The sequence below is a fragment of the Pseudopipra pipra genome, chromosome 8 (genome assembly GCF_036250125.1).
Source record: "Pseudopipra pipra isolate bDixPip1 chromosome 8, bDixPip1.hap1, whole genome shotgun sequence".
NCBI lineage: Eukaryota > Metazoa > Chordata > Aves > Passeriformes > Pipridae > Pseudopipra > Pseudopipra pipra.
Genome location: NC_087556.1, coordinates 15171394 through 15189718, shown reverse-complemented (window position 1 = coordinate 15189718; position 18325 = coordinate 15171394). Strand labels below are relative to the sequence as shown.

General features: G+C 36.7%; 1 protein-coding gene across 6 annotated transcripts in view; it reads left to right on the top strand.

Annotated features, from left to right (window-relative positions):
* KAT6B (lysine acetyltransferase 6B) overlaps positions 1–17591 on the top strand; it is a 108828-nt gene extending 91237 nt beyond the window's left edge. For 5 of the 6 annotated variants that reach the window (XM_064662659.1, XM_064662664.1, XM_064662661.1 and 2 more), the window contains exons 13-17: positions 6802–7033; positions 9307–9466; positions 10084–10350; positions 11556–11856; positions 13716–17591. In XM_064662659.1, coding sequence (XP_064518729.1) covers positions 6802–7033; positions 9307–9466; positions 10084–10350; positions 11556–11856; positions 13716–16201 — 3446 coding nt within the window. In that variant the 3' untranslated portion in view covers positions 16202–17591. The remainder of the gene's footprint in view (positions 1–6801; positions 7034–9306; positions 9467–10083; positions 10351–11555; positions 11857–13715) is intronic. The other variant, XM_064662662.1, reaches the window with a different exon arrangement.
* The last annotated feature ends 734 nt before the right edge of the window (positions 17592–18325 follow it).

Below are 18325 nucleotides of genomic sequence, written 5' to 3'. Positions count from 1 at the left end.
GCAAAGCTTGAGCAAGTTTGGAACCATTGAAGTTTGCTTTTGTGTTTTGCTATGAGGCAAATTACAGTGATAAAAGAGGCTTAATGTTGGAAGCCAAGGTTAATAGACTTGAATTTGCTTCATCATATGGTTTATTCCCCACCCTGATTCTCAGTCATTACCTATTACAAACATATCACCTGACTTCTGTGTTTAAATATGGTTGGAAAATTATTCAAATGTGACAATATAGTGTTTGTTTTGTGGGTATTTTAATACATAAGCAATAAAATAATGATTTTGCAATGATACTTCTCGTAAATTTTGATCCTTTGTACTTTAGGAAATGAAGAGTCATTTTCTTCCATGTAAATGAAATAAAGATTCCCAGTACAGAAAAATAGAAATTTTTCTCTTTGAACCAAGGTACCACGATGATGATCCAGTGATTTTACTAGGACACATTTAAGATGATAGCAAATAGGAAATCTTTATTCTGCTCAGGAGGGTTTTATCAAGACAGCTTCTTTTTGTGCTTTTTAGACTAAGTGCTCTCTTGTTCAAGGACCAGTAGTAGGTTGCTAGCCAGTGACAGGGTTACTTCTGAAAGACTCAGGAGCTATTCTCACCTAGGGACCTCTGCTATGTTGCATTTTCTGTGTTGTTCTTGTTTCTGTAAGAGTTGCTCCTATTAAAGAGCTAGGTATGTTATGTTTATTAATAATTCTGTGAATGTGGAAGTATGAAACAGGATGTAAACATTTCTCAGGAATGAGTATTTGCAGTGAAGCAAATATCTCCTTTTCTTGCATTAAACTACCATCAATGTGATTCTGTTTTTGAAAGAAGGACTGCATTTGGTCACAGCTTTTTTTTAAAAGTAAAAGCTAATCTAATCTGTAGATAATTTTAAGAAAAGTGAAGATACAAGTTTGAATTAAAAAAATTTGAGTGGAAAGTTGTTCTCTAGAACAGGTAGGATAATCCAAAGTAAGGACTCTGGAATACTCTGGTAGGGCACATCATAGTTTAAAGATATTTTTCTTTTTGATTTTTTTTTTCTGTAAAGTAAGTTCTGTCTTGATTACTAGAATATAAAAGACTTTATTTATTAGTATTTTAACTTTCTTATTCAGAGAGATTAATGTTATTGATTTCCGAGAAAGTGATATTGGAACGTGACTTCTTACATAAGATCAGAACTGTGTTTTGTCTCCAGTGTGTTATGTGATTGATACATAAGATACATAAAACTGTTTCCTTGATCATAGACTCTCAGATGAATTTCTTTTCAAATTTTCTGTGTAAACTATTATTTCCAGATTTTTGTAGCAGACAGAAAAATCTGTCCTAGCTGAAAAGTAGGACTCATTAATCCCTACCCTCAGGGTCCACTTTGAAGACTGTTTGTTTTAGTTTTTAGCTTCCATAAGTGGAAAACAAATACATAGATTTGTTGCTAGTAGCGTAGGAGAAAGGAACTGCAATTTCTAAGTACTTGTCCAGTTACAGAGTGAGATTCAGTACTGTTTTCCCTTTAGGTACTTTTTTGCTGATTCTGTTTCTGCTGAAGACAATGCAATTCATTGCAATGTAATGCACTGAGGTTTTAAACCAACAGTTTAACATCATACACGATGTTCTCAAAAGAGTGAAGTGCCTCTCTTTGTGGCACTGTTCTCAAAGAACCTGCCTGTCTGTAAGCAATGAAGTTCAAGGAGAGGAGGAATTGTGTTAGATCAGTGTCCATTGCCTATGGCACTATTGTTTGTGGTGAGGTTGCTATGTCAGATACTCCCTTAAGGGAGCACATGGATAATAGAACACAGGAAATTATACTGGAGTTTCAGCTGGTGGCCTCTTCTGGAGAAGACTGTGTTGAAGTTGCCTCAGGATGCTCTGGATGGATTATATTCTGGCTGTAGGGAATTTTCAGTAAAATTCAGTACAATTGTATTGACCACTGGAGAAGGCAAGAAATGTTGTGATCCTTTCATAAAAGAGGAGTGATACACTTACTTATAAGCCAAATATAACCCTCCATTTCACCTTCTTAGAACATACTCAGCTACAATTATTTATTTTCCAAAGTGTGGATGCTAACTGACTGACTATTGCTTACTCTGAAGCTAAACAAAGTAACCTTTGTAGTTAATATAAAATACAGCATTTCTAAGACTGTTCTAGGGTATAAAGTTTTTGTAAAATAGAAATAGTAAATATAATTGCATCAAAAATACTTGTTCAAACTTTCATATTATCTAAGTTCCCTAGCTTCTCAGGTGAATAGGAAACCACAAATGAAGTCTTCATTTAATCCTGTGCAATATGCACACCACAGTTTGGGTACTTCTGTGTATAACTGAGCCACAGTGTGACCCTGCTGTCTTGTGTGAACACAAAAAAGTGTAATTGAAACACCTACATCCAGGTCACAAATTGGTGGGTTTTTTTGGGTTTTTTTGTTTGCATCAAGGTTAATTCCTTAGCTTACTGAAAGCCTAATGCTTCACTTGGTCTCTCTCAGTATGTTATTTAATGTCTTTGTTTGCTGCTGCTTTGTATTTCACTGGCCTCTGTGTAGTCCACATTTCTATCATCTTACACCTTTGAGGGCTGTCTTTGCTACAGTGTTGAAAGCAAAGGGACAAGTCTATTTCTTCAATAGATAATAAAATTCAATTCAGCTGTCTCAAGCTAAATTTAAAACTGTGTTGTGATTTATGCTTAATATTATAAAGCTGAGGTAGTGATGTTGAGAAGAGTGTATGGTAGGGAAAGAAGGATATGTCTTGAGGATTTGGGGATATGAGACTTAATGAAATAGCTGCTCATGGCAGTTTGTAACTTGGAAATGCATAAAACTGCTTTCATGGCACAGGAGTGAAAGGGGGCTGATATGATCCTGATTTTTAGAAGATTTTCAGGAGAGAGCTAATGAGGTACAAGTCTGTTCACCTCACATCAGCAGACATGACAATAAAGACTCCTACAAGGGAACACAGAGGTAAATGCAGTGAATGGAGGAGGAAGGTGGACTCTGCACTGCTTGCAAAGGGAAGTGATACTTAACAAATCTTACCAAGTTCTTAGAAAATGCCAAAAAGTGTGGACGTTATCCTCACCTGGTTGTTTGCATGGAACCAGATTAATTCTGTTTGCATGTGAGTTTCATGTGATGGTTGCTAGTTTTAGTCTGTCCCTTCCATTTTTCTGTTGGCCACTGTCAGAACAGGGTGCTGTTAAGCTGGACCTCTGATCTCATGCTGTTTAATTTGTTTGATGATACAGAACCAAGCATAACAAAATCAGCAGTTAACTAAAAAAGTTTCTGGAGACTGACAAAGATGTATTAAAGTTATTGTTTTCATGTAAGTGTGTTGTGGACTCTGCTGTAGCTATTTCAGTGGAGTTACTAGGAATGCTGTAGATTGAAAGTACAAGATAATTACAAGTCAGTTTCTTTAAATGTATGTTTTAATGCCTAATTATCTTCTGAATTTGTGTTGAAGGCATAAAATTTACGTATATTATAATAACTTTCCTTTTTTCAGGTTGCATTTCTTCTAATTGTTTTAAATCTTGAATAAAATAAAACCTTAGTGTTTCTGGGGAGGTTTGCATGACAAAAATGGAAGGCTGTAAATTGCATGTGCTGTGTTGCTTCATTATGAAGGATGGAGATAAAGCAAGAAATAAAAATCATTATTGGTATTTCGGCTGTTGGATTTTGTGATACTATCATTCATGTGCCCAGAAGCTGAGATAGACAACTATTGGTTCTAGATTAGGTCTTATATTTTGTTGTGGTTTTCTTTTTTGTGTAGCATACAGTCTGACTTGTTTGCACTTGGGGGTGAATGGAGAGCTCTATTTTATCCTGTGAGCATTGCTATTGCTCATAGTCTGATATCAGGGATTATAGTTTAAAAAAGTTCTTTCAGGTTACCACTTTGAGGCTATCCATTATTAATATTAGGTAGACACAGTGAGACTGGGGGTATCTGTTTAACAGGGGCATATTGTGCTTATTTCAGATGCTTCAGGATATTAACATGAGCTACCAAGATCAGTGTTTTTTTTTTACCTGCAACTTAGATCAATTACTTGGTGTCTCTTGGTAAGTTTAATTTAATAGGTGTCATTCAAATTGCAGAATCTGTTAAGAGATTTTCCATTCAGTGTTTGCTACATGTAATCAACACTGTTACCTCTGATTTGTATTACTGTAGAATGTATCTTGAAAAAGCATAGGTTATATTTTATAATGGTAGGAGAAGAATACTGACAGATGTTACTGCCATGAATGTGAAGTTTCACTGCCTTAATGTAGAGTGAAAACGACCACTAAGAACTAGTTTGTAAATCCCCAGACACAGGAAAGATACAGTGAGCCAGGATATACTATTAAAACTCTAAAGCTACTTGTGGTTGCCTAACTAATGATTCCAAACTCTTGATAGTGGTTTCTTATTAAGCTTCATATGATTACCAAGAAAATATAGGCACAGCCCTTGTTATCTATGAGGAAAATGACAGTGGAGGAAGAGGGAAGAGTTTTTGTCAAAGTAACATTAAAGTATAGTGAAACACAAAAATGAGATCTAGGTCTTGCAAACACTGCACAAACACTTTCTGTTAGTGCCCAAGATTTCTTGAATGTGAAGTTGGTAGGGTAAACTGTAAAGTCACTTGAAGCAACTAAGTTCTCATGGATTTATTTAAAAAAAATCTATGTTATTCTCCCTCTCTGTTCCTGTGTTGAGACTTCTATCACTACTTCTACTGCCTCAGTTTTGCATGTATTTCTATAAGCAGTGATGTCTCAGTATAAAACTTGTCTTTGTATGTTACAAACAAGCTGATCCAGAATTCTTCCTTGATACAAGTGAAGCTTTGTCAAAAATTATGCAAGATATGCTATATGCTATAGATCTTCTTTTGTGCAGTTGAAATTAAAGCAACAATTCTTTACCTTCAAACTATTCAGAATGCATTGTGGTTTTGAATGTGAAGTTTGGTGTTTCCCGTCAACAGTAGTTACATGTAGTACCAGGATGTACGAAGATGTATCATCTACTTATAAAATAGTTTAATATGCTGCAACTTCAAATGTTAAAACACCTTAATTACTTAAGTTTTATGATCTTGTTTCTTCTGTAGAACAGAATATTTTACTTTTTGAGTTTTCAGTGGTACCATGCAGATGTAGGCTGGCTTTATGTGGCTGTGCAGAGGTAGGCAGATGTGGGATGGTATTCCTGCTGAAGCTCTAGCATTTTATCATCAATCATGCTAACACGTATGAAAAGTGCACTACTTACTTCAGTGTCTCTGTTGTTTAGCGATCACTTGAAAAGTAGTCGGATGTCTGCTTTTCTGTATAAATTTTTTTATGCAAACTGGAGGTTAGACTATGATTACCTATGCATATATGTCTTCTGAATTCTGTTGTGGACCTTTTGTATTGCATCTGAGAAAGGGAAGACCAGTGTTTCAAGCTGAATAAATTTAGAGATATATTTGTGTGTTTTTCATGTTTTGATCTAAGAAAAAAAGCTCTGTGTGTATACGGTTTGCATATGGTAGACCATACAGCAAAATAAGGAAGCAATCACTGCTTCCCTTAAACCTGGATGTTAATCATATACCTTTAATTTATGGCTAACTTGATTAGGTGAAACTCTGTGAAGAGGTTATGAGGATTTGTTTAGCAAATACGACATCACTGTACTAGATCTGTTTTAAAGCAAGCTTTGAAAAATAAAAGGAGTGAAAAACTTGAGGGGAAAAGAAGTATTAATTGGAAGGCACAAGAACCGTATATGTTGGTGGATTCCAAATGATGCTGAGTAGCATAATTCCATAAATATAATGCCTGTGCTTACGGTGGGGTAAGCATTTTGTAAGCCTGGTGTATAAGGCCCATGTTTTGGTAGTGTTTATAAAGGCATGGTGTAGAAGATGTATCATGGAGGGATGATTTACTATGTAAGGATACATTTTATTAGTTATTTTTTTTCTCTGTCGTGAATTAGTTTTGCTGATGGCATCTTCTGTTATCTCCAAGAAGGTGTGTTCTACTTCAAACTGTAAAATCCTCTTGAAGCTGAGGAGTTAAAAATTACTTACAACATATATAGAATATAAACTGAAGGGGGTATATTGTATAATAGTGGATTGGTTAATGTCTTGAAGACTGCAAGCAGGAATTATGTGAATGTTCTTAAAAGTGAATTAAGGGAGATTATTTTTTAATTATTTCTCCTAACTAATTCTCCAAGTAATTCATCTTGTGAATTATACGTTACCTCTGAAATACAACTACTAACTGTTTAATCAAAAACTTATGTCACTTGGGGCTTCTTGAAGAAAAATGACTTAACTGATATTACCCATGATACTTCCTCTTGAGATTCTTCTGAAAATTCTTGGCTTCAATGAGGTAACTCACATGTAAAAGTTTCTAAAAAGGCCAGACAGTTGTAGCTCTAAATGAGAACAGGTATGATGGGACCTGTTCTGAAACGTGTTGGCTTTTTCTCTCCTCCATGCCTTGTGATTAGAAGAGGGGTTTTGGTTCATGTTTGATTCTCATAACGTAAGAGCTGAGTCTCTCACAAGGATTTGATCTTTTCCTATGTCACTGTAATGATGAAAAGTCATCTCTTTTATGGATAGGATTTCCTTAATTGCAAGAGTTTCCAGTAGTTCAGTCAGTCATGCTGATGATCTTTATATTGATTCCAACTTTCTTAAGGGCTAGTTAAAATTCCTCACTTTTGTTATCTCCATAAAGTGTCCTGTTGATTTTTCTTCTAGGCTATTTACTTTCTAGAAGAGAGGGTCAAGCAGGATCCCCTGAAAAACCATTGTCTGATCTGGGTCGTCTCTCATACTTGGCTTATTGGAAAAGTGTCATATTGGAATACCTGAACTGCCACCATGAAAAACAAATCAGCATCAAAGGAATGAGCCGAGCTACTGGAATGTGTCCACATGATATTGCCACAACCCTGCAGCAACACAGCATGATAGATAAAAGAGAAGATAGGTCAGTGAATCTTGTAAAAAAAAAAAAATTAAAAATACTGAGACAAAACATTCTCTACTTACAAAACCGTTGATGTGAAAAATGTCTGTGTAAAAGTCTGACTTTAAAATGAGTGATAACCATCTTAGTGAAGAAGTCAGTACAGATGGGTCTTGTTAAATGGGGTCTTATATAAGGAGTTTTTCTTCCTGGCGATTTTTCGGATCCTCTTTCATGTTAATGGTTGTTAGAAGTGTGCAGCCAGCTCAAAACATTTTCACTTAAGAAGTTAGTTTCATTCAGTATAATCTTCCCTAAGTACAGTTCCTGACTCTTGCTGTGCAAATATTTTGCTTTGAATACCAGTGAGGGATAAATTTGGGTTTGTGTGTGGCAGTCTCTTTCCACACCCCTGTTTTCAGTCATTACTGAATCATGTAAACCGTGGAATCAGATCAGCTCTACGTGAAGTCCTCCTGCTCAAGGTACTGGTAATGCAAGTTTCTATTTAATGTTACAATCAGTATTGAAAGTCAGTGCACTGAGAAGGTGAGTTTCTGAGTTCCTGTTTTGTGAATATCTTTCTTAATGATCTTGATGGATATTTCAGAATTTAAGTGGGTTGTTGTTCCTGTTTGGGCTGGTTTTTTCCATAAAATGTCTTAAATGACTTTCAACAGTATTTGTGTTTCTGAAGAGCTTCTTAATTGTTTCTGGATATTCCCATCATAGAAACTTTATAATTAAACAAAGTTGCCTTATGAACACTGGCTTGCCAAAAAATAAAATTAAAATCAGGAAAAGGCTGACCTTGGTAGTTTTTATGTGCACCAGCACTAGTATTCAAAACTAGTAAATTTTGAACTAGTAAGAATGTAAGCCTTCGAAAAGGAAGTTGGCTTTCAGGATGTTGTGATGAGAGTAGTAAGAGGAGTACTGTCATTGTATTAAAACCTTAGCTTTCTGAGGTACTTAGTTATGGACAACCTGAGGACAAATGTGTTTTAAGGGAGAATAAAATACGTATTCATCACTTTTATGCTGCTTCTGCCCTGTCACAAATTATTATAGGCTCTGAATACTGACACCCAATTAGAAAATAACTCTTTTTTCACCTACAGAATTTAAAATACTTTATGAACAAGGTCAGTTAGTCTCTTTTCATGGATACTAAAGCTTAGACAGGGACATCAACTGACCTGGCTAAAGGTATCCAGAAGGTCACTGACTGAGACAGGAAAAAAAACTACATCTTTGAAATTTCTGTCAGACACTTACCTTGGGAATTGGGTATGGCTTCTTACTGTTTTCTACATGTTGTTAATTTTTCTTACATGGAGTGAAGTAGATATATGTCACAATTCTGTGAAAAGGGTTCACCTGAATCTGATTTTGTTTTTAAACTTTATCTCAGTGAAAAGTAATGTTGTTCCTTAACCAGCCTGTTTTTTACAGCATTTGAAATTCTTGCTAATTGTTGTTTGAAATTGTATCGTTCTTTGTAACAGAGGAGTTTGGTGGGATATATACTAGTGTATTAGTATAGTGTCCTATCTTATTAGGCTTTACCTAGTTTTGATTGTAGTTAATTGGAAGTTGTTTTGTACTGCATTAGCACAGGACTACTTTCAGGCATTGGAATGGGCTGCCCAGAGAGGTGGTGGATTCACCATCCCTGGAGATTTTTAAACGCAGATTGGACGTGGCACTGAGTGCCATGATCTAGTAAATGGACTGGATTTGGACCAAGGGTTGGACTCGATGATCTCGGAGGTCTTTTCCAACCCAATCGATTCTATGATTCTATGATTCTAGTACATTTTTATGCTTTGTTAGAAAACTTAAGTTTCAAGCTTACTTTTTTGTCCCATTCACTGACATCTTCAGTTGTAATATTACAACTTTCTCACTCTTGACATGATGATCACAGTGTTTTATGTCTATGCTTGTATGTAATATTAAAATTGGAGATCATTCTGGCAGTGACACAAATGCCAACACTAAATCTCTTGAATAGAGTAGTCAACTATAAAACCTTTACTTTCCTCTGTGTTGCCTTAGTGATGTTTAATATAGAACTTTCACTTCATAAACTCTTGTTTCCTCACTTCCTCTAGTAAACAGTCTCTAGTTTAAGCATGTTATTGCTGTGTGTTGGCTTGTATTTTTAGTTTGATGTATCCATTTATTTACCCATCTATTTTCACAGGTTGTTGCACAAAAGGATTTAAACTGCAGAAAGGCTGTTTTAGGTGATCACTTTCTAAATTAAATTACTGTTTATTTGATTGTAGATTTGTAATTATTAGAAGGGAAAAGCTGATTTCAAGTCATATGGAGAAACTGAAAGCAAATCCACGCATCAATGAAGTAGATCCTGAAAGCTTGAGATGGACTCCTTTGTTAGTTTCTAATGCTGCAGTTTCTGAAGAAGAGAGAGAAGCAGAAAAGGAGGTAATATCAGAGACTTCTGAATTTCTTTTCCTTTGGATTTCATAACTCCAAATATTCAACTTTAGGCTGCCTTAAATAGAGCAGTTTTTGCTTTGACCACTGTGCTTAGTGGTAGAAGGTACTGATACTGTAATGCAGAATTTCTGGAAGCTGTGCAGCAAGATCTTTGAGGTAACTTTGAGGGGATGAATATGAAAACTTAAAATGTGAATCACTTGTCATGGAGCTGTATTTATCACTCTCGAGGTAGTCAAAGAGCATGTAATCAGATCAAATTTGGTGCAGAGCTCAGGGGCTGCACTGTCAATCGATTCTTTGTGTTCTGAACTTGCTCAAAGTGATCCAGTCAGTGGGCATGTAATGTAGTGCTGAAGGACTTAAATCAATTCGCTGCATCATTAATAGTGCTAAATATCCCATGAAATGCAATCTTCTTTGGTTTGTTATCTGTTAACTGTTGTACAGGAGCTACTAGATGATTCAGCTGAAATGTGGTTGCTAGGTTAGCCAGGAGTGCTAATCAGAGTTGACTTACTTTAGCTATTTAGCTGAATGCAAAGGATATGGCTAAGTAAATGCTGTTTCAGTGACCTGCTATTTTAACCTCGACCCTTCAGGCTGAGCGTCTTATGGAACAAGCTAGCTGCTGGGAAAAGGAAGAGCAAGAAATATTCTCCACAAGAACTAATAGTAGGCAATCACCTGCAAAAGTACAATCTAAAAATAAATATTTGCGATCTCCAGAAAGTTTGGCAGTGGTGGGGGAGCGAGGGCAATCCACAGAACAATCTAAAGAAAGCAGTGAGGAGGATGGCGGGGATGAGAATCAACAGAGTTCGCCTCCCCGGCTGACAAAGCCACAGTCACTGGCCATAAAAAGAAAGGTGTGTTACTTCAATGGTTTGGTTTAAAGTCATTTGTCTCTGATTTCAATCAAATGATTATCATCAAAATAACAATCTGTTTTCTTACAGACATTAATTAGACTGTATTAATCCTTTCTGTGTTATTTGGACACTTAACAACTCCTCTCTTCTCTTTTTTTTTTTCCCCCTCCGTTCAATTTTTTATCTTTTGGATTTTTCATGGAACTATAAAATATTAGTGACACAAAAAAATCAGAATTTCTTGTTAATTTTTAAACTAGTGATTGCCCTCTGCTGTTTGGCATTGGTATTGGTTCAGTATATGAATGGTTCTTCTTTTCGTACTAGGATGGAGTCCAGCTTGTGGGGTTTGTCTTTTTATTGTTTTTTTAATATAGGAACTCCTTAAAGTGGAGTACTGTTTCTCAAAAGAAATGCTTTTAAAAGGGTTTTTTTAGCCATATTCTTCTAATTTACAGGAGATCTAAATGTTAAATTCTGCTTGCTGCTGTATTTGCATAGTTCTTAATTTTTTGAAAAGTCAGCTCTTTGAGTGGCTTAAATTAGTAAATGTAAGAATCCCAAAATTTTAAACCACTCACCTTAGCCTGTGTATTTAGGTGTCTCAGGTGAGAACTGGGAAATTGGAGTGTCCCTTTAGTTATACTTTAAAAGAGCAAACTTTAAAGTAACTGTAAATGTCTGAGAATGCATAATAATAGAAAAAAAACCTTGAACAGTTTTTTCTTTAAAGCAGCCAACTGTAGGATTCTTGACATGCACTTCTTTGCTGTTATCTATTTTTCTGTATACATACTTATTTCTAAAAATAGCAGAAACCTGAAATGTAGAAGTATAAGCTTTGATACTTGTGAAGGTTGTTCGGGAATTGTAAATCTACAGAGGGAAAATGTGTAAGTACAATTTAAGTAATAGTGCTGTGAATATTATTTGACAGAAGAAGGCAAAAGGCACTTCAATATGAAGAAAATTCTAGTCTTAATTTTCACCTAGAGAAAGCTTTGGGTACATGTATACATACCTGTTTTAAGTGTTTAGACATTTTGCTTTTAGATTCTGTCTACATTTGAATTTGATGCAATGTAAGGTGTTTTTTGAATGAGTAAATAGATTTTGTAAACTCACTCTACAAAAATTTATGTCCAGAATCAGCTAACAAATGGGAATGTAAGAAGAGTTACATTTGTGGAATTATTTTTCAGAGGCCTTTCATACTGAAAAAGAAAAGGGGCCGTAAACGCAGAAGGATAAATAGCAGTGTTACAACAGAGACAATTTCTGAAACAACAGAGGTGTTGAATGAGCCATTTGATAACTCAGATGAAGAGCGTCCCATGCCACAGCTGGAACCCACCTGTGAGATGGATGGAGAAGATGATGACTTGAAGCCTGTGATTAGAAAAGCTTTTGAGTATCAACCTGGGCAGCAGAAACAGGAGGAGGAAGAGGAACAGAACAAGGAGAAAGATACTCATTGCTACAGGAGTGATGAAAATTGCACAGGTAGACTTAAAATGTTCTTATCTTTGCAAAATTAATTTGGTTGGGTGGCCTTCAAAGCAAGTGTTTATTTTTGTCATAAATCTGGAAATTTTTATTGTATTTAACCATTTTGGTCTTAAAATCTTATGTTCTTAAAATCTTATGTTCTTCTCTTCATTAATCTCACGTCATTTATTAGAATTCAGAAGTCTTCAGATTTTTTGTTTTGTTTTTTTTTTATTTTGTTTAGTTCTACTATTCCTGACCCATTAATATTATAATTTGCTTTTTGTGTTCATGAAACAAGTGTTTTCCAGTCTGAGCCATTGCAGTCCTTGTCATATTGTCAAAACCAACTGTTATGTCCCTACAACAGGGCCTTTCATACTCAACAGAGCAAAGAGAATCACTGGAATATTGTCTAATATAGTTTTTGTATCCTTGATAAAGGGTACAAGCAAAAAGTAAGATTTGATTTACACAAATATCTTTCTATTCAGCATTGCTGGTAATTCAGTGAAATCTTTGTTGCTTATGTGGCACAATAGAGCCTCAGCACCAGAGTCCCTATTTTTTCCCCACAAAAGAGATGGGCAATTTTAACCGTGTTCTTTCAAAGCTGCTTATCTAGTTTGATTTCAAGGATATTTCTTGTCAGAAAAGCTAATGGATGAATAGTGAAGCTACTAATGAGCTATTCTGAATGTACACTCATCCCTTGACCTCCTGGCTCTCAAATTATGCTTATAAATTTCAATTCCAGAATGAATGACTAGATTCTCAGGTCTGTGTATTTTCTCTAAGAAGCAAGTAGGTACTAGTTCAGTATTTTTCTAATTGCATGGGAAGTTTCATCTTTGTGATCCTCAGCTGAGGGATCATGCGCTGATTTCTATTTTAAACAGCTTTTATGTGACCAGAGCAACTGTGTTGGTGCTGTTACAAACCTGTGCACAGGTGTATTAGAATATTACCACTTTTTCCTGCTTCTCAACAGAAATTAATTAGACTAGAAGTAGCAGGTTCTGAGTGTTCCAGCTATGTCCCAGCAGTCAGGTTTGCACTGTTTTAACTAGACTGATGTTGTGTACTTGTCCGTGGACCAGTTCATCACATTAACTGACTGTGGGAGTGCTATAACAATAAAGGAGTGTCACTAAAGCCATTACACTCCCAAGTGCAGCATGTTGTATCTTGATACTTCTCCCTTTTTCTGGTGTACATGTAAGTGTTATCTGGGGAGAAAGGAAAGAGGTGAATGTGTTTGGGTACCTTTTTTATAGTCAATGGATTAATTTAGTATTCTGATGCGCTCTGTTTAATTTCAATTATCTTTTGCCTTCTATCATCTATTGCAAACTGTGTCATGATATATTGCCCGTGAGAAGATACTATAATGAACCACTTTTTTTCAGTGTTGGTACTAAAAGATGATTGTATGTTTATTATGGCTTGTCCTCCAGAATGGTGAAACAGGAAACTCTAGACTCTCACTGTCAAAAAAGATGAATATGCATTAAATCAGTGTCTGTATAACGTGATGGCATACTTATGTTCTAAAATCAAATGTTGAAAGTCAAATATTTGGACAATATTGGCTTTAGTTTACATGTCATTTAAATCTCTGGGGTTCTCCTAGTTTATAAATGGTGGTTTTGATAGCCACTGTTAAAAGGCCACCAAACAATAGCATGTCTGAGTATGCTGTGTTTGAGCTGTAGATACTATATCCTTTCATTGTGGTTTGAGATCTGTTTATAGCTCATTTCTTGGTTTCTTAATACATTTTGATTTTATAAATTACTTTTGGGTTTATATTTGAAAATATTGATTAGTTTGTGCAAGCTAAGACTTTTTTTTTTCTCTATTGCCTCCCAAAGATAATACAGAGGACGTAGCTGTGTTGGAAGAAAGCACTAAAGACAATCTTGAACCTTTAAAGAGTAAGCAGGGTTGGCCCAAAGGAGTTAAGCGTGGTCCATCTAAATGGAGGCAAAGCAAAGAAAGAAAACCTGGCTTTAAGCTTAATTTATACACTCCACCCGAGACTCCTCTGGAGCCTGACTATCAGGTGCTGGTGGAAGAACAAAAGGAAGTGGCTGAAGACAAGCCCTGCTCAGTTTCTGCTGTTACAGAGGAAGCTGTTAAAGAACCCCTTGAAGTATTACCACCACCAGAGGATGAGGTGAAAGATGTAGAACCTGAACCTCTGCATCCACCCAGTGAACCCTTTGAAAAACAAGAAAATGATACCATAAAAGCTGGGGAAGAAGAAAGGAGTATAGAAGAAGGTGGAATCAATTCAAAAGATCAAGAAAAAGACAAAGCAGAAGAAGTGTTTGAGCAAAAAGAGGAGTCCGCGCATTTGGATGATCAGGAGGAAGAGGAGGAGGAGGATGAAGAACCTTCTCACAATGAGGATCATGATGCAGATGATGAAGATGATAGCCACATGGGTTCAACGGAAGCAGAGAAAGAGGAATTGCCTGGTGAAGCTTTCAAGGAAATGCTGGAAACACAACAATCTTTTTTAGACGTAAATGTTCAAACTGGTAATTCGAATCAGGAGGAGTTAATGGATTGTGGTGTTGACCTTGCAGCTGATGAGTGTGAAAGTGACCAGAAAGAACTTGCTACAGATTCAGACCCAGTGCCTGAATCCGATGATGATCATACAGGTAACAACCAGGACCAAAAAGCTGGTGAAGAATTACATTCCGATTTCAAGGGAGAGAGTACTGAGACCATGGAGATAGACTCAGAGACAGTTCAAGCAGTACAGTCTCTAACCCAAGAAGCGAGTGAACACGAAGATACATTTCAGGACTGTGCAGAGACTCAAGAGGCCTGTAGAAGTTTGCAGAACTATGCCCATAATGACCAAAGTCCCCAAATGACCACACTGGATGACTGTCAGCAGTCTGACCACAGTAGCCCAGTTTCATCTGTGCACTCTCATCCCAGCCAGTCAGTTCGTTCGGTTAATAGTCCAAATGTTGCTCCTTTAGAGAACAGCTATGCTCAGATCAGCCCAGATCAAAGTGCCATTTCTGTGCCGTCTCTACAGAACATGGAGACCAGCCCAATGATGGATGTTCCCTCAGTTTCTGATCATTCGCAACAAGTTGTGGATAGTGGGTTTAGTGATTTAGGAAGTATTGAGAGCACAACAGAAAACTATGAAAACCCAAGCAGTTACGATTCTACCATGGGTAATAGTATCTGTGGAAACAACTCTTCTCAAAACAGTTGCTCGTACAGTAGCCTTACATCTAGTAACCTAACACAGAGTAGCTGTGCAGTGACCCAGCAGATGTCTAGCATTAATGGAAGCTGCAGTATGATGCAACAAGCAAACATCAATTCTCCTCCCACTTGTAATGTAAAATCTCCCCAAGGTTGTGTTGTTGAAAGGCCTCCCAGCAGCAACCAACAGTTATCCCAGTGCAGCATGGCTGCTAATTTTACACCACCTATGCAGTTAACTGAAATCCCTGAGACAAGCAATGCCAACATTGGATTATATGAAAGAATGGGGCAGAGTGAATTTGGAGCAGGGCATTACTCACAGCCATCTGCCACCTTCAGCCTTGCCAAACTGCAACAGTTAACTAATACGCTTATGGATCATTCTTTGCCTTACAGCCATTCAGCTGCTGTAACTTCCTATGCAAACAGTGCCTCTTTGTCTGCCCCCCTAAGTAACACAGGGCTTGTTCAGCTTTCTCAGTCTCCACATGCTGTTCCTGGAGGACCCCAAGCACAGGCTACCATGACTCCTCCCCCCAACCTTACTCCTCCTCCCATGAATTTGCCACCTCCCCTTTTGCAGCGTAATATGACTTCATCGAATATTGGAATATCCCACACCCAAAGACTGCAGACTCAGATGACTGGCAAAGGTCATGTTTCTGTAAGAACCAAATCCACGCCTCTGCCACCGGCTGCTGCAGCCCATCAGCCACAAATTTATGGGCGTGCTTCACAGACTGTGGCCATGCAAGGGCCTGCACGGACCTTAACAATGCAGCGTGGTATGAACATGAGTGTAAATTTGATGCCAGCCCCAGCTTATAATGTCAATTCAGTGAACATGAATATGAATACCCTTAATGCTATGAATGGTTATAGCATGTCCCAGCCAATGATGAATAGTGGCTATCACAGTAATCATGGGTATATGAATCAAACCCCCCAGTACCCTATGCAGATGCAGATGGGAATGATGGGAACTCAGCCATATGCACAGCAGCCAATGCAGACAGCACCCCACAGTAACATGATGTACACTCCTCCAGGCCATCATGGCTACATGAATACAGGCATGTCTAAACAGTCTCTCAATGGATCCTACATGAGAAGGTAGGCCCTTGGGAGAGACACACTACCAAACTGGCATATTGGATTGATCTGCACAAATACCTTTTTGGAGAATACGATTTCAAAACCAGCAATTGGTGTGAATGCAAAAACATTTGTTGGCACCATTTAAAAGCTGTATGCAGCAGAAAGCCTTATACAAGTTTTTCTTTATTTCTTGTTTTGTTTTTTTGGTTGTTTGTTTGGGTTTTTTGTTTTGTTTTTAACTTTGTGAGATTTAACTTCTCTTTGGGGGGAATTAGATGGTTTTCCATTTTCTGTTTATTTCATCGAGCTTGAAGTTCTCTGGAAAGGAAGAACTCTTTCTTTGAACTGCAATTACACAGCAGCTGATGGTTCAGAGCCATTTTATGTGCCTGCTCCCATTAAAAATGTGGATAAATAGACTCCAAAACTATCAGACAGTACTGGATCATGAGCTTTTTCTCTCTCCTTTCCCCACATGTAAATGCCTTTTAGCAGTTCTTTTATTGTATTATTTTGTTTCTGAAGGTGACACTTCTGCATGCCGCTAATGTCTTTGTTAGTGACAGTGCATTTTGTAGTACTGTACAAGTGTTGTGCTTAACAGTAAGCCATTTCTTAATTTTTTTGCCTTGATTAGGTTACCCTAGTTTGAAGGGTAAAAAACTCAGAACTATATTTTTGTTAATTATAAAACTTGTAAAAATAATAAAAAAAGCTGCAAAAGCTATTCACATTTTGGTTAGTTCAAAGGGTTTTATTGCTGTATGTTTAGTGTAAAGTTGAGACTCTTTTCCATTTTTGTGACCAGTTTCTTTGGGGCTGGGGTAGGAAAAAAGGCAGCTTTCTGTTTTATAAATACTGTTATGTTTTTTTGTTGATCGAAACATCTCAGTGTTTATTTGTCAAGTTTTGAAACATTTTCGTATATGTCCAAATACTTGGCAGGATTTAAAAAAAAAAAAAAGTAGTGAATTTGGTGTAAAGTTGCTATTTTATGGAAATGCCTCTAACTTTACATTTTCATTCCATCTGTAGATTTTTCTATCTTTATAAAATATTGGAGTTATTTTTTAAGGGAAAAAATAGAGCAGTAGCGTGTGAATAGCTCAAACTAAGCTTACAGATCGCATGTAAAAAGGCAAGAGTTATTTGTGTCTGTTTATATTGCTTCCTTTTTTGTAGCCTTTGTACCTGTACAGAGTGACTGTAAGGGCCGAACAGAAGAGGCTTGATACATGTAAAAATAGGACCCAGTGACACTCTTGTATTTATCTGTTATCTTTTTAGTCAGTCACTTAAAAAAAATATCCACAAAAAACCCACCCAAGCAACAAAAATAAAAACTGCAAAAAACAACCCCCCCAAGCTGTACATTTTAACATAAAATAAATTATGATGAGCCATTTTTAGCCTCTTGTGTCTTGTCATAGTTTGATGTTGCATGGGAATTACCTCCTGAAACAGTGTTTGTTACGGTGCTCTCACATGCTTGATCTAAAGCCCATTAAAGTTGGTGGGGTTTGGATTAGGCTGTTGGAGCCTAAGTGTAGGTTACTCATCATAATTGCTACATCTTGTGAAAATAAAGAGTATCTAAGATTATTTTTTTAAATAATCTTAATAAAATATTGAATAAATATGTATTTAATACACTAAAAGGTTGTCAATATTTAATGTATGAAAATTCTTTCCTATAGAAAGTGTTAATATATATATATATATATATATAAAAGGATATATGATAGTAACTGACATGGTGTTTGAACTGTATTTTAATGATAGCATTGTAATCTCTTCCTTTGTCACTGTTGCTGGGCGACAAGATGATGCAAATTCTGTGTATATGGATATGGGTGCACACAAACGTACACATATAGGTGAACACTTCTAATCTAGCAGTAGGTGGTCTCTAAATATCAAGAAGGCTGTCTATACATGTAGCTTGCGAGTGGACAAGTTCAAATGTGGTATGTATGAATCTACACCAGAAAAAAATCCTTGTCACAATTTTTCAAAATGCTTCTAATGTGATTGTTGCCACCGAATTGCCCCTCTAGCCCATTGACACTGCAGGAAGGTGGTTGGCTGAGGTGAGAGCGTTGGTCATCTTGTCTGAAAACTCTGTCCCTGTTCCAGTATATAA